The 26,721-nt window shown below is 43.6% G+C and overlaps 1 protein-coding gene across 5 annotated transcripts in view; it reads right to left on the reverse strand.

Moving 5' to 3' along the window:
• Positions 1 to 26,721, reverse strand: part of bbs9 (Bardet-Biedl syndrome 9) — a 537,991-nt gene that overhangs the window by 458,352 nt on the left and 52,918 nt on the right. For all 5 annotated transcript variants that reach the window (XM_038810386.1, XM_038810382.1, XM_038810384.1 and 2 more), the window contains exons 8-10: positions 23,361 to 23,544; positions 15,631 to 15,760; positions 735 to 916 (exon numbers count right to left, since the gene is read on the reverse strand). In XM_038810386.1, the coding sequence (XP_038666314.1) occupies positions 735 to 916; positions 15,631 to 15,760; positions 23,361 to 23,544 (496 nt within the window). The remainder of the gene's footprint in view (positions 1 to 734; positions 917 to 15,630; positions 15,761 to 23,360; positions 23,545 to 26,721) is intronic.

Consider the following 26,721-nt stretch of genomic DNA (forward strand, 5'->3'; position numbering starts at 1 on the left):
CTTAATCATGAGGGGAAATTTTTTTTTTTATAAATTTAGATTACCCAATTATTTTTTCCAATTAAGAAACAATTTAGCGTGGCCAATCCACCTACTCCGCACATTTTTGGGTTGTGGGGGCGAAACCCTCGCAGACACGGGGAGAATATGCAAACTCCACACGGACAGTGACCCAGAGCCGGGATCGAACCTGGGACCTCAGCGCCGTGAGGCGGTTGTGCTAACCACTAGGCCACCGTGCTGCCCTATCATGAGGGGAAATTGATATTCAAACATGAAAATAGTTTTTCTGGGTCAGAGAGGCTTTTTTAGCAGTAGTTGCAAATTGGTGCGCAGTTAAAAATTCAGGTTTTTACAGTGAAATTCATACTGTAAAGGACAAATTCTGTGATTGTTCCTGTCAGTTCAATGGCTACAGTTTGTAGGGATTTCACCAACACATTCCACGGAGACACACAATCACTAACAGCATCTTCTGGATTCCTGTGTTTAACTGCACACGCGCAGACTTGAGAAGTAGCGGTCAGTTTCAGAGGTGTAATAACAATGAATGTCATTATTACTGAAAACTCTTGGCTATTATCTGTGAACCATTATAATCAATGGGTGTTAATGCTGTGTAGAACATGAAGCTTTCAGAACTATATGTTATTAGAAGTTTACAAATCACACACATTTAAGCAAAGGGACATTTTTCAGACTGATGGTCTCAACACTTTTGATCATTTGTGCACCTTGTGTTTTTGTAGCTTCCCTGATGACCTTGTGAAGTTCTTTCATTTCTCTGTCCATTTCCTCATAATCCAATTCTCTTGATTCCACCTTTGGAGCTTGGAAGAAGGAAGGATCTGTGCCCAAGTACGAACACTGTAAATGGCCACTGTCACTTAAAGTCACCACTGCTCCCTTCAAGTCCCTGCACAGGAAAGAGATTAAAACATTTACAAGTTTAACACCACCATACACAGAAAACATAGCTGACATGATTTAAAATATTTTATTTTTCAGATTTGTTCCCATGTATGTATCACTGTCAGCATCATTGCACTATTGTTGAAAACTGAGACACACATGCTAAATTTCTTGTCTCCATAAGTATATTTAATAGCGCAAGCTGAAATTTGAGAACGAGGACCAGGGCAGTGGAGAGTAGATTTTTTTTAAAGTCAATTATCGTGTGATTAGGATCCAGAAATGGGGAGAATGCTAGTTCCTCACTCAGCTTAATAATGACCTTCCAGACTCTAATTCACCAATGGATCAATCATCTTGCCTTTAATGCACTACTCCTGCTGCCACTGTCAACTATTCCCCATGCAGGAGGAGAGCCGCAGCCAATTCACATTTGCTGTCAACACAGCTTAAACAGGCAAACCTCAATCCCTCCACTTTGTAACTGCCACCATATCTTTAACATTTCTTTTCAGGTCCTGAATTCACTGGCTCTGAATTTCCTCGCACTGTTCCTGCATAGTGACATACCCGAGGTTTCTGCTGTGAGTTCAGCAAAGTTACAGCACCCAAGCAGGAACAGTGGGGGGAGAAATTCCCAGCCATTATCACTCCCAAACTACATACTCACCACTATCACCATCCCTTATGTGAACTCCTCAAAATCTGAGGTTCACAGCACCGAGAGAGAGAGACCTCCTTGGTCAGCCACATCTCAATGATCAATCTTCTTCTCAGCATCTGTTGATTTCAATACTGATTCTCTTCCCCAGTATCACCTGACTCTACCTGCCAGCCACTATCAAATTCAAGGTTACATGTGGGTAGGAAAGACCATTTTGTCCATCAAGCACTATTGTTACTTTATTTGTCCTTTCGAGTTCTCACCAACATTGCTACGTTTTGGTTCTAAATCCATAAATGTTCCCAGTTGTTTTCTCAGGCTAAATGTGCTGCTGTGGAACTTTAAATATTCTCCTCGACCTTGAGCTTACTGTCAAAGCCACATCTCCACTGACATAAAGACTAGGAGCTATTCCAGATAACAACATATGCATGTATAAATTAGGCAGAGTGGGCCATTCGGCCCCTCAAGCCTGCTCAGTCATTCAAGTGGATCCTGGCTGATCTGATTAAAACCTCAACCCCACATTCCTGCCTACCCCTACCAACCTTTCACCCCCTTGTTAATCAAGAATCTATCTAGATCTGCCTTAAGAGGGGCAGGTAGTATTGAGGAAGTAGGGGGCCTGCAGGAGAACTTGGACAGGCTAGGAGAGTGGGCAAAGAAGTGGCAGATGGAATACAACCTGAGGCGGTTTAGCACAGGGCTAAATCGCTGGCTTTGAAAGCAGACCAAGGCAGGCAGGCAGCACGGTTCAATTCCCGTAACAGCCTCCCCAAACAGGCGCCGGAATGTGGCGACTAGGGACTTTTCACAGTAACTTCATATAAAGCCTACTTGTGACAATAAGCGATTTTCATTTCATTTCACAATGTGGAAAAGTGTGAGGTCAGGCACTTTGGTAGGAAGAATGGAGGCATAGACTATTTTCTAAATGGGAAACGCTCAGAAAATCAGAAGCTCAAAGGGACTTAGGAGTCCTAGTTCAGGATTCTTTTAAGGTTAAAGTACAGGCTCAGTCGGCAGTTAGGAAGGCAATGCAATGTTAGCAGAGGCGCAGGATAATGATCTGAGGACCCGGATTAAATCCCACCATGGCAGGTGGTGGAATTTAAACTCAATAAAAATATCTGGAATTAAGTCTAATGATAACCATGAATGCAGTGCCAATTGTTGTAAAAATCCATCTGTTTCACTAATGTCCTTCAGGGAAGGAAATCTGCCATCCTTACCCGGTCTGGCCTACATGTGATTCCAGACCCACAGCACTGTGGTTGACTCTGAAATGCCCCAGCGAGACACTCAATTGTATTTGAGGGCAGCACGGTAGCATGGTGGTTAGCATAAATGCTTCACAGCTCCAGGGTCCCAGGTTCGGTTCCCGGCTGGGTCACTGTCTGTGCGGAGTCTGCACGTCCTCCCCGTGTGTGCGTGGGTTTCCTCCGGGTGCTCCGGTTTCCTCCCACAGTCCAAAGATGTGCGGGTTAGGTGGATTGGCCATGCTAAATTGCCCGTAGTGTCCTAAAAAGTAAGATTAAGGGGGGGGTTGTTGGGCTACGGGTATAGGGTGGATAGGTGGGTTTGAGTAGGGTGATCATTGCTCGGCACAACATCGAGGGCCGAAGGGCCTGTTCTGTGCTGTACTGTTCTATGTTCCAAGTATTCAACGGCTACGAAAACACAAAAAAGGAACAAAACCAGAGGAATCAGACGCTGGGCTGGGACTGCAGCAGATGGTGAGGGAACCAACAAGAGGGAAAAACATACTTGATCTCATCCTCACCAATCCATGACAGTATCGGTTGAAGTGACCACCGGACAGTCCTTGTAGAGACAACACATTGTGTTGTGTGGCACTACCCCCATGCTACACCTTTGAGTGAAGCTCTGGGAATTGTCTGCCGCAGCCCCAACAATTTGCTCAGTATCACTTCCCTGGTAATTGTAATTTTTCTGAGTTCCCCCATCCCATAAAATATTTATAGAAAATCTTACGATATTTCTTAATATTACTAGCTAGCTTTCTCATACTGCCTCCTTATTTTTTCTCCTCCTTATCAATCTTTTTGTCATTCTTAGCTATTCTCTATTCTTTCCAAGCAGTTTTTGCACATGCTTTTTCTTTAAGCTTGATACTGTCTTTAACTTTTTTTAGTTGAACCCTTGGAATTTTTCTTTCTCACCGGAATGTGTCAATGGTGTATTCTGAAATATCGCTTTAATTATCGGCCTCCAAAATGCTATTGACCGATCCCGTAAGCACATTTACCAGCTTACCAGCTAACTCCACGTTCATGCCTCTCAATTGCCCGTCCTTTTGAAAAATATTTTAATTGACATTTTTCACTTTCTACAATACAAAATACGAAAGGGTAAACAGTTACATGCATAAAAAGATAAAACCTAAAATAGCCCCTCACACAATCCACCTAATCCACCCCCCCCCCACTTTAACAACGAACTGTGACCAATTCCTTGTAATACACAATAAAAGGCTGCCTCTCGGATAGAACCTCTCAATTGCTCCCCAGACAGTGTACTTAACTTTCCCGAGGTAGAGGAACTCCATCAGGTCTCCCAGCTATACCGTGGCACTGGGTTGAGATGGTGACCTCCACCCCAGCAGCACTCACCTCCCGGCAATCAGCGAGGCGAAGGCCAGGACATCGGTCCCCACCCCCGTCTGCAGCTCCGGCCAGTCTGACACCCTAAATATGGCCACTAAAGGACAGGGCCCCACTTCAATCTTCAGAATCATTGACATGGTGCCAAAAACGACCCAAAAACCCTCAGGCCTGGGACAAGCCCAGAACATGTGCACGTGGTTCGCTGGACATCTTGAACAGTGTTCGCACCTGTCCCCCAACCTTGCAAAGAAATGGCTCATTCTGGACTCAGTCGGGTGCACTCTAAAAATTACCTTAAGCTGGGTCAAACCAAGCCTCGTGCTCGAGGAAGAGGAGTTCATCCTACACAAGGGCCTCACTCCACACATCATCCAACATGGGCCCTAACCCCCTCCTCCCACCTAGCCTTAACCCCCTCCACCGACACAGAATCCTCCAATAATATCCATCCATAAATACCGGAAGACCTCCCCTTCTCCAACCCTGCGAGTAAAAGAACCCTCTCCATTCGAGATGTTGGTAGCGTCATGGGGAATGTTGGGAAAATCCATTTTGCAAAGTTGCGAACTTGAAGGTATCTGAATGAATCTGAACCCGAGAGCCCAAAATTTTCCATCAATTCCTCTCGACTAGCAAACCGCCTCTCCAGGAACAAATCACTCACTCTCTCCAGCCCTTTCATGACCTACAGCACCCCCCCCCGGCTGCCCCATCGTGCCCCCCGCCGCATCCCCCTTGAGCCCACCCCCCGATGGCCTCTGAAGTTCTTCCCAACTTCTCTTATCGGGCCCAGCGCCTCCTGAATAGACATTTTGAGGATCTCCACCATCTTCCTTCCTTGTCATTCGAAGTGTTTACCAAGTTGCTTTTCAAATTTGAGTGCCATTACATACATAGAAAATAGAAGCAGGAGGAGGCCATTCGGCCCTTCGGGCCTGCTCCACCATTCACTATGATCATGCCTGATCATCAAGTTCAATACCCTGATCCTGCCTTCCCCCCAAATCCCTTGATCCCTTTAGCCCCAAGAGTTTTATCTAATTCCTTCTTGAAATAACTTTTTGGTCTCAACTACTTTCTGTGGTAGTGAAGTCCACAGATTCCTCAGGCAGCACGGTGGCACTGTGGTTAGCACTCCTGTCTCTCAGTGCCAGGGCCCAGGTTCAATTCCGACCTTCCTGTCTGTGTGGAGTTTGCACATTCTTCCCAGGGATTTGTGGATTTTCTCCGGGTGCTCCAGTTTACACCCAGAGTCCAAAGATGTGCAAGTTAGGTGGATTGGATATCTAAATTGTCCCTTGGTGCGGTTACAAGGATATGATGGGGGATTGGGCCTGGGTTAGGGTGCTCTTTCAGCAGTGTTGATGGGCCGAATGGCCTCCTTCTGCACTGTAGGGATCCTATGTTAAAGAAAGGTCCGCCTCACAAATTTGATTGAATTCTTTGTGGAAATGACAAGAAGGGTTTATGTAGGTAGTGCAGTGGATGTGGTGTACATGGATTTTAGCAAGGCATTTGACAAAGTCCCACATGGCAGATTGGTCAAGTCCAAAGATGTGTGGGTTAGGTGGATTGGCCATGCTAAATTGCCCTTCGTGTCCAAAAAATGTTAAGTGGGGGTTAGTAGGTTACGGGGATAGGGTAGATACGTGGGCTTTGGTAGGGTGCTCTTTGTAAGGGCCGGTGCAGACTCGATGGGCAGACTCCTTCTGCACTGTAAATTCTATGACTCTATGATTAGAAAGTGAAAGCCCATGGGATACAGGGCAATGTGGCAAACAGGATAAAAAGTTGGCTTAATGACAGGAAGCAAAGGGTAATGATCGATGGCTGGCTTTGGTGGTGCCCCACAGGGCTCGGTGTTGGGTCCCTTATTGTTTGTGTTGGGTCCCTTATTGTTTGTGATATACATTAACGATTTGGATGTAAACTTGGGGAGCGCAATTAGGACATTTTCAGATGACACAAAGATTGGCCGAGTGGTGGACAGTGTAGAGAATAGCCAAAATCTCCAAAATGATACAGATGGATTTGTGGAGTGAGTGATAAAGTGGCAGATGGAATTTAACATGGAGAAGTGTGAGGTCATGCATTTAGGCAGGTCAAACAGTTATAGGGAGTACACAATAAATGGGAATATACTAAGGGGGGGTAGATGAAGTGAAGGACCTTGGCGTACAGGTACAGAGGTCCCTAAAGGCAGCAGTTCAAATAGACAAGGTTGTTAAGAAAACATACGGAAAGCTCTCCATCATTGGCAGAGGTATAGAATATAAAAGTAAGGATATAATGTTGGAATTGTATAAAATACTGGTGAGGTCACAGTTGGAGTATTTATTGTACGCAGTTCTGGTCACATTACAGGAAGGATGTTATTGCTCTGGAGAGAGAGAGCAGAGGAGGTTTACAAGAATGTTGCCAGGGCTGGAAAAGTGTAGCTACGAGGAGAAATTGGATAGGTTGGGGTTATTTTCCTTGGAACAAAGAAGGATGCGAGGTGACTTAATTGAGGTGTACAAAATTATGAGGGGAAGAGATAGTGGACAGGATAAAATTGTTTCCCTTGGTGGAGAATTCTAGAACCAGGGGACAGAGATTCAAGATAAGTGGCAGAAGGTGTTGATGTAGAGGGGACACGAGGAAGAACTTTTTTTACGCAGAGGGTAGTGAGAGTCTGGAGTTCACTGCCCGAGTTGGTGGTGGAGGCAAAGACCCTAAACTCTTTTTACAGTAGCGGGATCTGCACCTTAAGTGCTCTAAGCTACAGGGCTATGGGCCAAGTGCAGGAAGGTGGAATTAGAAAGGGCACCTGGGTGTCCTCGGGTTGGATTGGACAAGATGGGCCAAATGGCCTCCTTCTGTTTTGTAACTTTTCTATGATTCACCACTCTCTGGGTGAAGAAATTCATCTTCACATGAGTCCTACAAGGTTTACCCCTTATCCTCAACTATGATCCCTAGTTCTGGACTCCCCCACCATCAGGAACATTCTACTCTGTCCAATCCTGTTAGAATTTTATAAGTTTCTATGAGATCCCCTCTCACTCTTCTAAACACCAATGAATATAATCCTAACTGACTTAGTCCCACCATCCCAGGAATCAGCCTGGTAAACCTTTGCTGCACTCCCTCCATAGCAAGAACATCCTTCCTCAGATAAGGACACCAAAATTAGACACAATACTCCAGGTGTGGCCTCACCAATGCCCTATACAATTGCAGTAAAACATCTTTATTCCTGTACTCAAATCCTCTCACTATGAAGGTCAACATACCCAAAGAGTGGTGAGCCTGTGGGATTCATTACCACAGGAAGTAGTTGATGCTAAAACATTGAATATATTCAAGAGGCGGCTAGATTTGGCACTTGGGTCAAATGGGATCAAAGCTATGGGGAGAAAGCGGGATTAGACTATTGAGTTGGATGATCAGCCACGATCGTGATAAATGGCAGAGCAGGCTCGATGGGCCAAAAGGCCTCCTCCTGCACCTATCATCTATGTATCTATCTTCTCTACTGCCTCCTGTACCTGCGCGCTTACTTTCAGAGACTGATGCACGAGGACAGCAAAGTCTTGTTGAGTATCCACCTCTCAATTTACACCCATTCAGCATTGCCACTGTGATAGGAGCGGCCACACCCACCAATGTCGTCTCCGCCATCTTTCTTCCCAACGAACTGGGCACTCTCTCTGGCTCCAGCGAAGGACAACCCTCGTACTCTTCTTTCCAACAGTCTTTTTCGCAGATTTCAACATCCTCGCATCAAATACAATTAGATGGGTCGGGTTTGTCCGTCAATTTCCTTTGGGAATTGGGCAAAAAGGAGCAAAAATCAAGGGCCCTGGGGGGGGAGCTACCTTAATGTGTGACCTTCTCCTACATGCCACCATTGAAAGTTCCCAAAATACTAGTCTTGAACGCACACTTCTTTCCCTAAATTCAATCATGTTATGATCACTGTTACCTACAGGTGCCATCACTCTGAGGTTATCAGTTAATCCCATCTCATTGCACAATAACAGGTCTACTATAGCCTACCCTCTGGTTGGCTCCTGAATGTGATATTCTAAGAAACTATCCCAAAACATTTTATGAACTCCTCATTGACACTAACTTTATCCATCTGTATGTGGATTAAAATCCCCCATGATTATCACCGTACCTTTCTGACATTTTCCCAAGATATCTTCTTTTATACTTTGTCCCACTGTGTAGTTACAATTAGGAGGCCTGTTCACCACTCCCACAAGTGACTTCTTGTCTTTATCATTTCTCATCTTAACTCAAACCGCTTCGGCATCCTTGTTTCTTGAACTTAAGCCATCCCTTTCTAATTTGCTAATTCCATCACTAATTAACAGAGCCACCCCTCCACCTTTTTCTGACTTCCTGTCCTTCCTAAAGGTCACATACCCTTCGATATTCAGGTTCCAATGATGCCATCCTGCAGCCATGTCTCTGCAATGTTCGTACTTCTTCATTTCTATTTGCACCATCGGTTCATCTGTTTTGTTTCAAATGTTATGTGCGTTTAGATACAGAACGTTTTTATCCCTTGCCCCCACTATTCAGTTTAAACCTCTCTTTATTTCCCGAGTTATGCAACTTGCTAGAACATCAGCCTCAGCACGGTTCAGGTGTAGACCATCCCAATGGTACAGAACCCATTTTCCCCAACACTGGTGCCAGACCATCCCCTTACCGTGCTCTTTAATCCTGGTTTTCATCAACTTGAGAACTGTATTCACCAATGCTCTCTTTTCTGTCTATATATTTGACTAACTTCAGCTAAATCAGTACTACTTTGTGAGGCAGCACAGTGGCACAGTGGTTAGTACTGCTGCCTCAGCACCAGGGACCCAGGTTCAATTCTGACCTTGGCTGACTGTGTGCGTGGAGTTTGCACATTCTCCTGTGTCTGCGTGGGTTTCCTCCGGGTACTCCAGTTTCCTACCACAGGCTAAAGACGAACAGGTTAGGTGGATTGGCGATGATCAATTGCCTCTTAATGTCCAACGGTTAGGTGGGGTTACGGGGATGCGGCGGGTGAGTGGGCCTGGATGGGGCGCTCTTTCGGAGGGTGGGTGCGGACTCGATGGGCTGAATGGCCTCCTTCTTCACTGTAAGAGGCACTAGATGAATCTGCTAAGAGGCAAATAATAGACTAATGTCACAAAGTTCATCCTCACAGACTGCAATCAACACCAGTGTGCAATGGAGTTCCGAGTATAGGAGGGAGAAGCCCAGCAATCAATTAGAATGCTGTGATCTCGCTAGAGACCAGTGAAGTGTTTATTTTTTTTAAGCAATATGAAATCCCAGGTATTTACTAAAAGAGTTAAGCCACAAAGTTCATCATTTAAATCAAAAGAATTTTACTAGTAAAAATCTAAGAACAAGAATACTAATAACAGTAATAATTGTATCTTATATAGCCAGTTATGTTAAAGATATTAAACATACCTAAACACCTTAAGCCAAACTATTTCATTCAACTTTCCTTCTACACCCATTTGGCTTACACCGTGTCACCACCTCCGCACCCGCCACCCCCTACCTCTCCCACCCCACCAGCAATTACACAAGTCAGAAAATTATCAGACATTGTAAGATGAACCACTTAATTTGAGTACTGTTTCAAAGATTCATACAAGGGCTAAGATTTCTCAGGCCTTCTGCTTACTTCTGTCAAGGGTTTCTCTTCCAATCTCCTCCATCTGAACTGTTGTGGACTCCTCATTCAAACCACGCATTGCTATCGTCTTAAGCATAGCCACCTCAGCTTAGAACTCTCTGGGTTCTATTAACACCTGCATTTAAAGCTCCCTCTTCTCAGCTTGGGTATCCCAGGAGTCCAACTCACTGTGAGGAATCTTTTAGTTAACAAGAGGTTTGAACCCTTTTAGCCAGCACACCGAATGCAAGATGAATTCTGCTGGAAAGAGGTGTTCCTTGCTCTGCAGCCAGACTGCTCCAAAACTAAAACCCTGCCTGAGACCAGAGCCACACCAACAGTCTGCTCACCCCATGATTAACTTCTTGCTGATTCTGGATTATCCTATTGTTCATCTCACAGGCAACTTTGTCACATGGTCATTTACTGATAACCTGGTGCTTTACCTGGTGCTGGAGAGAAACCTAGTTCTTAAAAGGGCCCAATATCCCACTATGACAATAGTTTTCCCCCAAAAGCACAAGGACCTTTCTAAGAAATAATCTGATAATGCGGTGCGAGATCGTACAATGATCCACAAATGTAAAAATTGACTCCTCATCTCTAAATTGCAATCTTAGGAATACACTACTAGCAAACCATTGTACATTTTTGCCGAGTGTGACAGCTGCCTGGTGGTGGAATCTAAAGTCACAAAGCTCACTGTTTCTGTCTATTAATTCCTCTTATTCTTATAATTAACTGTCCAACAAGCATGAAACGCCCATGAAATTAAGACAGAATCTGAAACTAGCAACAGGGCTGGTTTAGCTCAGTGAGTTAGACAGCCAGTTTTTGATGCAGTACTGTATAAGGCCAGCAGCGCGGATTCAATTCCATTACCAGCTGAGAATTCTGAATTCTCCCGCTGTGTACCCGAACAGGTGCCAAATTGTGGTGACTAGGGACTTTTCACAGTAACTTCATTGCAGTGTTAATGTAAGCCATCTTGTGACAGTAAACATTTTTTTAAAAAAAATTTATATTAGCTAAGTGTAAATCTTGGTTCAAATCAAAGCGTGTACTTCCAAAGAAAATGGAGTGGTCCGAGCTCAGCCAACTATGTCACTGAAACAGGGCAGGGAACAGGAGATATTTGCTAAATTGCAGCATTCAAACGTTGTAAAGAAATCATAACCGTGCGATTACTCACAATGGTCATTTGGGCTAATCCATTTCTTTGTGTATGACAACTGGGTAAAGATAATTTAGTATAATGTTCCTAAATGTGTCTCCAGTTTACTGGACATCCTTTGAATTATGCTTTCTCATCATAGTTCTTTCAAATTTAGCGATGCAATTTTCTTTAACATGGATATGCAGTAAAAGTGTGATATTGCCAAGTTGAATGGCAGGCTCACGTTTCACAACCTGACAGTTTATAATATAAAAAATATGAAACAATACACATTATCCAAGTTTGCGCTATTTATCGGAAACAATTCTAGATTGTTTTGTAGTAGTTGCAAACGTTAACTCAGCACAATTGTTTTCTCAATTATTTATTTTAGCTTAGAATTTTCCAAGTTAGAAATAAATTATTTTTGTTAAAAATATTCTTTCAAATTGGCAGGCTCCAGTGAGAACTGAAAACTAATGCTACCTTACCGAGGAGGTGGTTAAAAAAAAAAACCTCTGGTCGCATCAAATTTCAGTTTATCATCACTCTGAGCTTAGGAGGTTGGTGACTGAAAGGGCTGTGCATTAAGAGCAGTGAAAGTGGAGATACAGTCTGATAAAAATAAAAGAAAGCCAACAGACTTCAAACAACTTTGGATCTCTTAGCCCAACTCTCCAAACTGTGATAAAAGAATTCTCTCTGTGTTGACATTACCAAATATTTCTCAGGAAACGTCATCTACCATGGCACCAGTTTTACTGGGCACCCTTCTGACAAAAATAATTGCAGCAGACTCAATGCAATATAAAGCTGTAATATACTAGTTGGTGTTAAGCTACACCACTATATTTTCACAGAAAATTCTAAATTTAATATTACGAGGAGCAACTGAATGATAACAGGATCAGAATGGCCTCTTCAATGTTTGAGCAAAGGTTTGCACAGGATCTTGTAGACGGTGCTTGTAGACTATTCAACAGAAATTGTAGAACATGGGATAACTCATTTAACCACTGTTGACAGATTGTCTCTTTAACGTGGGAGCAATCCTGTAAGCAAAAGAAGTAATGAAGTGGAAAGGAATCAATTCATCTATGACAGATAACAATGCAAAGAAAGCTTGTTAGTCCAAAATCCTCTCTAGCTTTGATTACCAGAGAGCTCCTTTTAGATTCACCTGTATATTTATACGTATCATGTTCTCAATTAGCAGTGAACTTTCGGTAATTGATGAAGGTTAGTCCTACATTCATATCACTAATTAAATAATCCTGTCAATAAATTAAATTGTGCAATTTACAATTTTCTATAAAACGCAAGAGTACCTACCACTTCCTAGCCACTTACTAAACAAACCAATAAATAGGGACATCGGAATGGGAAGAAAACGGAAAGCACGACAGAAAAAAAAAATCACTGAGCAATTTGAGCTGAAATTCAAAACAATTTTTGTGATTGGTCTGAATGAAAATTCGATGGTTATAATTTGTAGTACCACGCCTGTGCCAACTTACTGAAATAGCCGTGTCGTCTATAACCAACTCACCAACCACAGCCGTGTTGTCTATAACCAACTCACCAACCACAGCCGTGTCGTCTATAAACCAATTCACCAACCACAGCCGTGTCGTCTATAACCAACTCACCAACCACAGCCGCGTCGTCTATAAACCAATTCACCAACCACAGCCGTGTCATCTATAATCAACTCACCAACCACAGCCGCGTTGTCTATAACCAACTCACCAACCACAGCCGTGTCGTCTATAAACCAATTCACCAACCAGTTTTTTTTGCTGCATCAAAACCTTCAAATTTCTGTGCACTTCCATTAGTCTTCTCTTAATCTACCTGGATCTAATTTTTTTAAGTTTCAGTTTCTCTAGCATGTTCTGACAACTAAAGCCTCTAATGTTTTACATCTTAGGAAATCTCTTCCACATTTTGATTTAACATATTTTCTAAAACAAGGGACCCAAAAATGGGTAGTTAAACGTATTAACCCAGCAATGAAGAGGATCCATTGCCAGATTGTGTCCCATTATAAATAACAACTTGCATTTAGATGGCATATTGTGCTGACTTTGATACTGCAATGAAATTTGATGGAGTTTCTTCAAGAGAATCAAATATGCACCTGCTGCCACAAAAATAAATAGATATTCCAAAATGAGGCAAGCCCTTTTATACTCAGGAATGGGAACAATCACGTGGTTTGAAGGGGTCCAGGGGCAGAAGTGGCTTCGACATCACAGGAGTAGAATGTAATCCAGCACCATGCGGGGGAAATACAATATTAAAAAGACTGTTGGATTAAGCAGAGGAAAGACATTTGCTCAGTTAAATTTCTGAGTGCATGGCTCATTGGCACCTTAAATAGAGACTGGCTACTCGGCAAGAAATTAAAGCAGGACTTTATAGAAAGCTCCTGAAATTGTAGGTGGAAAATAGAAGGCAAGAAAGAGCCTTGTGCCAATGGTGATTTCAGAGTCTTTATACTTTCTGTGCAGGGGAAATAGTAAAGAATTGGAGTCAACATCAATCATTCAAAAATTTGATCATTGTGAAATTTAGAGAGAAATCCTTCATTATTGAAACTGATTTTAGAGTTTACTCATTATTGAAATATTCTAACAAGTAATTAGATAAAAGTCTTTATTGCATGCAAGTTGTTGTATTTATATTTGAAGATTAAAACAAAACAGCAAGAACTCTCTATTTTAATCTTGTTTATATTTCCATTATGGAAGGAAAGCTGGTATTTCTTGAGTTGATAATGAAAGGTTGTTTTTAACATTTTGCAGAAAGAATTGTGTACCATTTCGAGAATGAATTACTAAATGCCTTATCTTTTAGATATGTGGCATGGTGGCAAGCACTTCTGCCTCACATTGCAAGGCCGACGCGGTGACACAGTGGCTAACACTGCTGCCTCACAGCGCCAGGGCGGCACGGTGACACAGTGGCTAACACTGCTGCCTCACAGCGCCAGGGCGGCATGGTGGCACAGCGGTTAGCACTGCTGCCTCACAGTGCCAGGGCGGCATGGTGGCACAGCGGTTAGCACTGCTGCCTCACAGCGCCAGGGCGGCACGGTGACACAGTGGCTAATACTGCTGCCTCACAGCGCCAGGGCGGCATGGTGGCACAGTGGCTAACACTGCTGCCTCACAGCGCCAGGGCGGCATGGTGGCACAGCGGTTAGCACTGCTGCCTCACAGCGCCAGGGCGGCACGGTGACACAGTGGCTAATACTGCTGCCTCACAGTGCCAGGGCGGCATGGTGACACAGTGGCTAACACTGCTGCCTCACAGCGCCAGGGCGGCACGGTGACACAGCGGTTAGTACTGCTGCCTCACAGTGCCAGGGCGGCATGGTGGCACAGCGGTTAGCACTGCTGCCTCACAGTGCCAGGGCGGCACGGTGACACAGTGGCTAACACTGCTGCCTCACAGCGCCAGGGCGGCACGGTGACACAGCGGTTAGCACTGCTGCCTCACAGCGCCAGGGCGGCACGGTGACACAGCGGTTAGCACTGCTGCCTCACAGCGCCAGGGCAGCACGGTGACACAGCGGTTAGCACTGCTGCCTCACACCGCAAGGCCGACGCGGTGACACAGTGGCTAACACTGCTGCCTCACAGCGCCAGGGCGGCATGGTGGCACAGCGGTTAGCACTGCTGCCTCACAGCACCAGGGCGGCACGGTGACACAGTGGCTAATACTGCTGCCTCACAGCACCAGGGCAGCATGGTGACACAGTGGCTAACACTGCTGCCTCACAGTGCCAGGGCGGCACGGTGACACAGTGGCTAATACTGCTGCCTCACAGCACCAGGGCGGCATGGTGACACAGTGGCTAACACTGCTGCCTCACAGCACCAGGGCGGCACGGTGACACAGTGGCTAATACTGCTGCCTCACAGCGCCAGGGCGGCACGGTGACACAGTGGCTAATACTGCTGCCTCACAGCACCAGGGCGGCATGGTGACACAGTGGTTAGCACTGCTGCCTCACAGCGCCAGGGCGGCATGGCGGCACATCAGTTAGTACTTCTGCCTCACATCGCAAGGCCGACACGGTGACACAGTGGCTAACACTGCTGCCTCACAGCACCAGGGCAGCACGGTGGCACAGCGGTTAGCACTGCTGCCTCACAGAGTCAGTCACGCTAAATTACCCCTTAGTGCTCAAAAGGTTGGGTAGGGTTACGGGGATAGGATGGGGGCCTGGCTCTAGGTAGGATGCTCTTTCAGAGGCTTGGTGCAGACTTGATGGGCCTAATGGCCTCTTTATGCACTGCAGGGATTCTATGATTGTAGGATTCTATGATTCTATGATATGCATCCATAACATATTATCCCATTTGATTTCAATACAGAATACACATTTAATTTTGGAAATTAGTCATTTTTTGCCACACGCTCTTTCCATACTTTGAGGAATACATCAAAATAAACCAGGTAAAGTCTCTGCACTATAATATCACACAAGTAACCAGGAAACAGAGCCATTATCAAGTGCAGACAAAGTTATATCCTGTTGTACTGCAGTGACAGTGATAGATTTTGGAAACACTGGGGTACTCACTGGAAGTTGGCGATGTGTACAGACACAGGCAAATGGGGAAGCTCTGCAACCCATTTCAGAGTAACATCTTGGTACACGAGCAGCTTGTTATTGTGGTTCCCAACGAGTGTATTTATTGTTCCTTCCAACACTACAAGGTATACAACGGAAGAAATAAATTACTCATTTCCCAAACAAAATAAACACCATGCACTGTGTAGTATTTCACAACTACATGCACATTTGTCTTTCCTGTTTGAACTCACTGGGGATCATAACAATTTACATAAGACGATATGGAGGTTACGATATTTTGGTTTGTTAAAACAAAGCACTTCACAAAATAAAGTTTAAACATATTTCTCCATGTCCAGTGCCAGCAACGCCTGGTGCACTCTAACTAGGGTTAGAGTTTATAGATGTATTTTTATTTGAAAAAGCTGGAATTGTGACTGGAAAAACTATAGCATGGTTTTCAAACCTTGGCATGTTCAGTACATTTATTAGCAACTCCGAGAACTTGTTCCCAGGTTATCACCTACAACTGGCAGATCCTTCAGGAAATATTTGTCTTCTCTGAGTGGGATTAGTCGAGACTTTTCCAATTATACAACATATACTTGTTTATTCAAAATATTTCCACAATATAGCTTAGAACTAGAAAACAAAAGATGACAAAAAGTAATCGTCCAAATGAGTGAACCCCCAAACTAAATATAAACTTTGCATCGAGAGTTGGAACATTCTCCAGCTGAAAATTCTGCCAGAGTTTCCACACTCAGGAATACACGTAAATCTCCGAATATATAAAATGCTTTCCTTTAAGTTCAATGGAATATAAATCAACCAGCTAAAAAACCTGAGAAAATTTTAATGCAATATTTAAGTTTGCTCTTTCACTCAATAACGAATGGCACACAGGCAGAATGTGAAAATAAAGGAAAAACAAGTAACCCTGCACTTTGCAGAAGTTAAAACAAACCTACATATTCTAAAGGCAAGCACTTTAAGGCTTAATTCAGCAAAAACAAAGTGCTTCAGCAACAAAGGAAATGTAACCAGAATGTAACAACCAGTATACCTGCTCCTCATGGAACAGGAAAATACTGCAAATGGTGAAAATCTGAAATCAAAACAGATAAATGCTGGAAATACTCAGGTCAGGTAAATATTTTTTTTACTTCATTTACGGGGTATGGACGTTGCTGGTTAGGCCAGCATTTATTGCCCATCCCTAGATGCCCTTCAGAAATGATGGTGAGTTGCCTTCTTGACCCTCTGCAGTCCTTGAGGTGTCGCCAACTGCGCTGTTAAGGAGGGAGTTTCAGGATTTTTCCCCAGTGACAGTGAAGGAACGGCCGATATATTTCCAAGTCAGGGTGGTGAGTGACGGAGAGGAACCTCCAGGTGGTGGGGTTCCCAGGTATCTGCTGCTCGTCCTTCTAGATGGTCATGGTCATGAGTTTGGAAGGTGCTACCTAAGGAACCTTGGTGAGTTACTGCAGTGCATTTTGTAGGTGGTACACATGGCTGCCACTGTGCGTCGGTGGTGGAGGGCGTGAATGTTTGTGGAACGGGGAGTAATCAAGCGGGGCTGCTTTGTCCTGGACGGTGTCAAGCTAGGGGCTTTTTACAGTAACTTCATTTGAAGCCTAACTTAGAACAAAGAACAAAGAAAGGTACAGCACAGGAACAGGCCCTTCAGCCCTTCAAGCCCGTGCCGACCATGCTGCCCAACTAAACTACAATCTTCTACACTTCCGGGATCTGTATCCCTCTATTCCCATCCTATTCATATATTTGTGAAGATGCCCCTTAAATGTCACTATCGTCCCTGTTTCCACCACCTCCCCAGTAGCGAGTTCAAGGCACCCACTACCCTCTGTGTAAAGAAATTGCCTCGTACATCTACTCTAAACCTTGCCCCTCGCACCTGAAACCTATGCCCCCTAGTAATTAACCCCTCTACCCTGGGAAAAAGCCTCTGACTATCCACTCTGTCTATGCCCCTCATAGTTTTGTAGGCCTCTATCAGGTCGCCCCTCAACCTCCGTCATTCCAGTGAGAACAAACAGAGTTTATTCAACCGCTCCTCATAGCTAATTCCCTCCATACCAGGCAACATCCTGGTAAATCTCTTCTGCACCCCCTCTAAAGTCTCCACATCCTTCTGGTAGTGTGGCGATAAGCGATTTTCATTCAATTTTCTTGAGTGTTGTTGGAGTTGCACTCATCCAGGCAAGTGGAGAGTATTCCATTAACATCCTGACTTGTGCCTTGTAGGTGGTGGACAGGCTTTGGGGAATCAGGAGGGGAGTTACTAAACTTTGACCTGTTCTGGCAGCTACAGTATTTATATGGCTGGTTAAGTGCAGTTTCTGGTCAAAGGTAACCCCAGGATATTCTGAGGAACTCCTGCAAAGATGTCCTGGAGCTGAGGTGACTTACCTCCAACCAATACAACATCTAACCTTTGTGCCAGGTATGACTCCATACATGGAGAGTTTTCCCGCTGAGTTCCATTGACTCCAGTTTAGCTAGGGCTCCTTGATGCCATGCTTGATAAAATGCTGCCCTGATTTCAAGGGCAATCACTCTCACCTGGCATTCAGCTCTTTTGTCCACATTTGACCCAGGGCTGTAATGAGGTCAGGAGTGGTGTGATCCTGGCGGAACGCAACCGGAGTGTTCAGGAGCAGGTTATTGCTGATTAAGTGCCGCTTGATAGGCAGCTGATGACCTCATCCATCGCTTTACTGATGATTGAGAGTAGACTGATGGGGCGGTAATTGGCCACTTTGGATTTGTCCTGTTTCTTGTGTACAGGTCACACCTGGGCAGTTTTCCACATTTCAGGATAGATGCAGTGTTGTTCTACTGTAACAGTTTGGCAAGTTCTCGAACACAAGTCTTTAGTACTATTGTCAGAATATTGTCAAGGCCATTTGGAGCATCCACCATCTTCAGCCATTACTTGGTATCACATGGAGTGAATAGAATTAATTGAAGGTTGACGTCAGTGATGCTGGGGATCTCTGGAGGAGGCTGAGGTGGATCATCCTGTATTGTTGCATCACCAGGTTGGCACCTTATTTTTAGGTATGCTTGGAGTTGCTCCTGCACTCTTCATTGAACCACAGTTGATCCCCTGGCTTGGTGGTAATTGTAGAGTCGGGGATATGCCGGGGCATAAGGTTGCAGATTGTAGTTGAAAACTATTATGCTGCTGCTGCTGATGGCCCACAGCACCTCATGGATGCCGAGTCTAGAGTTTCTAGATCTGTTTTGAATCTCTCTCATTTAGCAGGTCTCAACTTCAAGTTCAACAATTCCAAACCATAATCTCCGCACCATTGTTTCTATTTTGTTGCTTGTTTGAGACTGTCTCTTATTTTCTCACATGTTCTCACAGAATCCCTCCATCCCATATTTTCATTTGTTCTTTCATTTTAATTTTGGTGGCCTATGGCTTTGGTTAAACTGCACACTGAGCAGTTTCATGCCCGTCAACTTCACATGAACCATGCACAATATAAAGGCAGTAACTGTTCAATTTTGCAGGTTAAGTTTATTTGAACTGCTTTTCTCCTGCCTTCAACCTCACCCTCAGACTGAAGTGGCAAGATATGAAGTTAATCATTTATGAAAAAAACTGAACGTTTTTGCAAATTATACCTGTTTTCTCAAGCCTATATTTAGGCTGTCAGATATCATTTTTTTCCTGTAACAAACAAGTTTTTACACGTTGATAACTTGCTCTGCTGAATCCAAAAACTGCCCATTCTATTATTGCTACATTATCTAAACCAAAGTAGTTTTGACCTATAAGGAGACATATAAACATACAATTGCAAGGAAACAATATAATCCCACAAACATCTGATTCCTAAAATAAACTAAATTCAGCAAATACTTTGTAAACAACCTGAAGTCAGTTACCTGCACTATAATTAGAAGCAGCGTTTAAAAGATGACAGAACCTAACAGATTATAGGCTCAGTGAGTCCTGTGACTGAAATGAGTGCAAACTAAAAGCAGGAGTACAGATTACACTTGCCAGAATTTTTGGAAATGTCACTGAGGCTCATAAAGTAATGTCTGAACCGTGTAATAATTGTGGGTTGTCATTTAGCTTACTTCTGCCTTTATTTAGGATCCGGACTTGTTTTGAGTTCCACATTGTTCGAAAACCAGGGTTTAAACAAAAACGGGTTTTCTCTAAATTTACTTGGGATTTTTGAAGTTGCATGTTCGTCTTTCAGTTTGTGCTGCATGCATACAAACGTACAAATTAGGAACAGAAGTAGGCCATTCAGCTCCTCGAGCCTGCTCTGCCCTTTGTTACATGGTTGATCTGATTGTTGCATCTATTTTCCTGTCCACCCCCTGTACTCTTTGACTCTCTCGACAACTTAGAATCCAACAAAGCCTCAAAAACATTCAATGACCCAACCTCCGTTACTCTCTGGGGGAAAGAATTCCGCAGACTAACAACCTCTGAGAATAAAATTCACGTTTTCTCCAGATTAAAGAGATCCCTTATTAGAATCATAGAAAAGTTACAGCACAGAATGAAGCCCATTCGGCCCATCTTGTCCATGCCAGCCCAAGGACACACAGGTACCTTTTCTAATCCCACCTTCCTGCACCTGATCCATATTTTACAGTACTTAAGGTGCAGATCAAGGTACCTTTTAAAATGAGTTTAGAGTCTCTGCCTCCATTACCATCTCGGGCAGCGAATTCCAGACTCCCACTACCCTCTGCAGAAAAAAGTTCTTCCTCATGTCCCCTCTACATCTTCTGCCACTTATTCTGAATCTCCGTCCCCTGGTTCTGGAATTCTCCACCAAGGGAAGCAATTTTATCCTGTCCACTATCTCTTCCCCTCATAATTTTGTACACCTCAATTAAGTCACCCCTCAGCCTTCTTTGTTCCAAGGAAAGTAACCCCAACCTATCTAATCTCTCCTCAAAACTCCAGTCCTGGCAACATTCCTGTAAACCTCCTCTGCACTCTCTCCACAGCAATAACATCCTTCCCGTAATGTGGTGACCAGAACTGCACACAATATTCCAGTTGTGGCCTCACCAGTGTTTTATACAGTTCCATCACTATATCCTTACTTTGATATTCTATACTCCTGCCAATGCAGGACAGCATTCCAAATTCTTTCTTTACAACCTTGTCTGCTTGAACAGCTGTCTTTAGGGACCTGTGTACTTGTACACCAAGATCTCTCACTTCATCTTCCCACATAGTATTGGCCTAATGCTCCTGCAAAGTTCAGCATAAGCTGGAGGAACAGCACCTCATCTTTCAATTAGGCACTTTACAATCTTCTGCGCTCAACACAGAGTTCAACACAGGCAAATAATTGTGATATGGAAGATATATTTGCAGCAAAAGTTCTTAAGAGGTCCAGAAAAGACAATCAATATTCAGGTAAAACTTCCACTCCTGTGAAGATGCTTTGGAAAGTGGGGATAATCATGAATCAATCACCTGGGGTTCTCCGCTTGAGCAGCACTGCAGATACAGGAAGATCACACCGCTCGAAGGCCTGAGCCTCACTTGGGTTTGCCAAGATATATTTATGGCCATGGCTTCTCAGAACTACAAATCATGGTGCACCTTGCAGCCCCAATGGGCAATCCTTCTTTGCATCACCACTCGGAATATTACTTCAGATGCTTTGTCCTCTGAATGTGAGAGTCCCTTGCTTATCCTCAAATATGCAGGAATGGAGGGAAGCAAAGAACCCTCCATGTCATAAATTGGTGGCGCCTGAATGAGGATCTGTCTGTACTTTCACATTCCTGCTCCCATAAGTTAAAGAAAACCTTTAAAATTAATCACTATAGAATTACTTAAAAAGGCATTCTGGGCTTTACAAATAGATAGAGTACAAAAGCAAGGAAGTTATGATTAACCTTAATAAAACTCTGGTGCAGCAACAACTGGAGTAGTGTGTCCAATTGCAGTGCCACACTTTAAGAATAATGTGAAGACAATAAAAAGGAGTCTGCACGTCCTCCCCCTGTGTGCGTGGGTTTCCTCCGGGTGCTCCGGTTTCCTCCCACAGTCCAAGGATGTGCGGGTTAGGTGGATTGGCCATGCTAAATTGCCCGTAGTGTCCTAATAAAAGTAAGGTTAAGGGGGGGGGGTTGTTGGGTTGCGGGTGTAGGATGGATGCGTGGGTTTGAGTAGGGTGATCATGGCTCGGCACAACATTGAGGGCCGAAGGGCCTGTTCTGTGCTGTACTGTTCAAATCAAAAAAAACATTAGAGAGAGTGCAAGAAAGATTTTCATGAGAATGGCTCCAGGGATAGATTCCGTGGATAGATTGGAGAAGCTCCTGAGAGAAGAGGAAATTCGATAGAGGTGTTCACAATCATGAGGAGTCTCATTCAGGAAAGATCAAAAAAAATGTTTCCATTAGCTTAGCAAGAGGGAACTAGAGGGCACCGATTCAAAGAGTTTCGCAAAAGAACCAATGATAACATGAAAAAGTGTGTATTTTTTTAATACACAAAATGTTAGGATCTTAAATGCGCTGCCCAAGTGTGTGGTGGAAGCAGATACAAATGTGGCTTTCAAAAGGGAATTGGATAAGTACCAGAACGGGAAAAATTCCAGGCTTATGGAAACGAGCAAGGTCCTCGGACTAGTCGAGTTGCTCTTACAGGGAGCTGGCAAAGAGACAATGGGCAGAATGGCCTTCTTGCTGTAACCATTCCAAGATTCTAAAGACTGCAGATAATTTCTCTCAACTCCATGCAATTCAGTTAGCAGCCAATAAACATTGAAAAACAGAGCTTTTTCTTGCCAAGGATGGTGTCAATAACAGATCAGAATGACCAAAGAATAAACAAAGTCTACAGAGACAATCATGGTCATTTGTGCCTCAGTTGGTGGAAACAACTCTATTTGTATGTAAATGTGCATGGTAGAGGAAGAACATTTTGTAGGACAAACAAGCATGTATTTTAAAACTTCTAAATACATTTAGCAGTCATGGACTGCAATACAACCAGTACTCAAAATATTCTATCTTTGTACATTTAATGATTGGAGCACGGAGTATTTTGCAGTTGACAGAATGCACTATTATAGCTTTTAGTTCCAATGTTTAGTGTAGTTCTCCTTATTCTCTGACAAAAATGTCCTCCACGTACCATTGATTAGATCAGTACTTCAATTTGGAGGAGGGGAAGAGAGAGAGCGAGGGAGTCAATAATCACTAAACCACTTGTTTTTGTTGGAATAAGGTATCATATCTATAAACTGCACTAACTTATAGAAACTCACAAGAATGCACCTTGGTATGGGGAAAGACAAATACAGCATCAAAAAACACTTGAAAAATTGGATCATTTTTCATTAAGCGACACATATTATAGGCTGATCGGAGCGTTCACAGTTATGAAGGGATGGGAGCAGGGAGGTAGAACCAGACCTGTTCCAGTAATTGAGGAATGAATAACGAGGAGTCATAGATAGAAGATTAAATGGGAGAGATTTGAACCATAGGGCGAGGGCATTTTTCCCCCCCCCCCCCAGAGTTAGGAGGCTGTGGAATTCACTTGCATGGTTAATAGTTGAGGCAGAAATTATTTCAACAGTTAAATGCAGACTGGATGGGTGGGAACTCAGAGAGACTCGTGTTACTTAAAATAATCTTTGAATAATTCCATGGAATTGTGAATTTTTCTATACTTATCTATGAACTGTAATTATTTTTCATACCTGAGGTGTAAGGTAAGAAACAGCTTGGATTGTATTCCAGCTTTTTCATGAAGCGAAGTTGTCCATTTTCCTTAAAGCAGAAGAGATTCCTCTCACCAAGTACTAATATGGAAGACGCAGTTTGATTAAATGATACGATGCATATGTCTAATGCTTGTTCACCAATGCTCACCGTCCAGTCCCTCTGCAAACAATAAGATGCACCATAGATCAAAACTATTGCAGCAAGATGGTACTGTCTCCATGTTTACTGCTTCTCTTTCAACTCAATACAGCTCAGGATTGTTACACAAGCCCTTGCAGGTCTTGGCTTTGTTTATTCTTGTATTCTTGTCATGTTGTATGCAGAACATTATAGCAATAGTCTCTCTTCTCCATACCTATATACTTAACCAAATATCCACTAAGGTAATGACAAATGACACCTTATTAACTTTATATATATATAATATATATATATTAGAAGGCAGCACGGTAGCACAAGTGGATAGCACTGTGGCTTCACAGCACCAGGGTCCCAGGTTCGATTCCCTGCTGGGTCACTGTCTGTGCGGGCGGTCTAAACGTTCTCCCCGTGTCTGCGTGGGTTTCCTCTGGGTGCTCCGGTTTCCTCCCACAGTCCAAAGACATGCAGGTTAGGTGGATTGGCCATGACAAATTGCCCTTAGTGACCAAAAAGGTTAGAAGGGGTTATTGGATTACGGGGATAGCGTGGAAGTGAGGGTTTACGTAGGTTGGTGCAGACTCGATGGGCCGAATGGCCTCCTTCTGCACTGTATGCTCTATGACTATGACTAAGGCAAATATTCATCAGTATCAAAATTAAATCAGCCTTAAAATACATTAACTGTTTGTTTGTCATTCTATACTGAAAGGAGTATTAACAACGCATTCTTTGCAGTCTACAGTTGCTACAGGTTAGAGATTTTAGCAACCTAACTGTGTATCCCATTTTTTTGTTCTTTCTTTAAATTTAAAGTACCCAATTCTTTTGTTTTTAATTAAGGGGAAATTCAGCGTGGCCAATCCACCTACCCTACATCTTTGGGTTGTGGGGGTGAGGCCCACACAGAAACAGGGAGAACATGCAAACTCCACACGGACAGTGACCCGGAGCCATGGTAATTGTGTAAACAATGGAAATGGCCGGTCACAATAAACAACTGACTAACACTGTACTGGGATATCCATAGTGGGAACATGTTGCAAACTATCCCTTTGCCATATTACAGGCCCCTCACAAAACCAGTAAAGAAACTCCAAGACTTGAGACAACAGTTACTGAAAAGGTGCAAGCTTGGTGGTCAGGTAAGCATGTGCTGATATCGGCTGAACTTGCGCCCACAATGATTGGTGTAGAATAGGGCATTCTATAAATCAACAGCTTGGCAAAGGGCATCACAGAATAGTTAGGATTAAAGGTTACAGTAAAGGAGGAAATTACAGACATACATTGCACATGTCACCTTAGCTCAAATAGCACACTCGCCTCTCAGTCACAAGCTTCCAAGTTCAAGTCCCAATCCACTGTTTGACTACAAAAATCAAAGCTGACACCCCTGGGCAGTACTGAGAGAGTGGATGTAAAAGATCCCTGGCATTATTTTGATGAAAATCAGGGGAGTTATCCCCCAGTGTCCTGACTAATATTTCCCCCTCAATCAACATCGTAAAAAATTATCTGCTCATGATCAGTACTGTTTGTGGGAGCTTGCTGTGCCCAAATTGACTGCTGCATTCCCATGTCACTACACTTCAGAAGTACTTCATTGGTTGTAAGGCTCTTTCAGCTGTCCAGTGTTCTTGAAAATATAAATGAGAGTCTTTCTTTTTATTCAGTAGCAAATTCAGAACACGTGGTGAGAAATGATTTTTAAAAAGCTTAGAATCATAGACTGGTTACTTCACACAAGGTGGCCATTCAGCCAGATGAGATCAGGCTGGCTCTATGTCACAGCAACCAGATAGTCCCATTCCCCTGTCTTGTGCCCAGTAGTCCTACATCTTTTTTTCCTCGCAAATACCTAGCTAATTCCCTTCTGAAAGTCACAACTGAATTTGTTTCTAGTACCCTTTCAAGCAGTGAATTCCAACTCATAACCACTCGTTTGTAATACTGTAGCTGAAGCAAAAACACTTCCATTGATTAGTGTCTTTCATGACTGAGCTTAGGAGGAACTTCTTCACCCAAAGGGTTGTGAATCTATGGAATTCCTTGCCCAGTGAAGTAGTTGAGGCTCCTTCATTAAGTGTTTTTAAGGTAAAGATAGATAGTTTTTTGAAGAATAAAGGGATTAAGGGTTATGGTGTTCGGGCCGGAAAGTGGAGCTGAGTCCACAAAGGATCAGCCATGGTCTCATTGAATGGTGGAGCAGGCTCGAAGGGCCAGATGGCCTACTCCTGCTCCTAGTTCTTATGACCACCAGACGTCTCAAAGCGCTTTCATAGAATCACAGAGTTTACAGTGCAGGTGACCATTCAGCCCATTGAGTCTGCACCTGCCCTGAAGAGCACTCTACTTAAGCCCACACCTCCATCCAGCTCCACAATCCAGCAACCCTACTCAACCTTTGGACACTAAGGGGCAATTTCGCATGGCCCATCCACCTAACCAGCACATCTTTGACCTTGACAGCTGATGAAGTACCTTTGAACTGTAGTCACTGTGTAATAGGGAAGATAGCAAACCCCAACAACGAGTTATGTGATAATAGCCAGATAATCTGTTTTGTGATGTTGATTGAGGGATAAATATTAGCCAGGAATACCAGGGAGAACACCCCTGCGCTTATTCAAAATAGTTCCATGGATCATTTACATCCACCTGTACAGGTAACTCAGTTGAATACCTGAAAGACAGCACCTCCAACAGTGTTGTACACCCAAGCATTGCACTGAAAGTCAGCCTTGATTGCTGTGCTCGAGTCCTCGAGTGGAATCTGAGCCTGGAATCATGTGACTCAGAGTGCGCTGTCACAGAGCCATGGCTGACAGTGTGTGTATATTATGAATTCATTCTTCATGACACATGCTAACACATGGTTTAGATTAACGCAGAGCATTTTAGGCAAACAGAAACTGGCGCAAATTTCTCAACAGCTTGAATTGAAAACAGTTAACACGGGTAATGGGCTTTCACACAAAATAGACTCAAAATGACCCAACAGAAACACGGCCAAGTAAACCTATGCCTATAAACAAATGGCAAACAGCACTTAAATATAGGCTTTAATACTTCATGGGGAAATGTTCCAAATACAGGAATAGATATCAGTACTGTCTGTAACATCAGAGAAAGCAGACATTATAGACACAACACATAAAAGTCAAATTTCACCAAAGTACGAAGTTCTTCAACAAT

This window comes from Scyliorhinus canicula, chromosome 10, assembly GCF_902713615.1.
Source record: "Scyliorhinus canicula chromosome 10, sScyCan1.1, whole genome shotgun sequence".
NCBI classification, from domain to species: domain Eukaryota; kingdom Metazoa; phylum Chordata; class Chondrichthyes; order Carcharhiniformes; family Scyliorhinidae; genus Scyliorhinus; species Scyliorhinus canicula.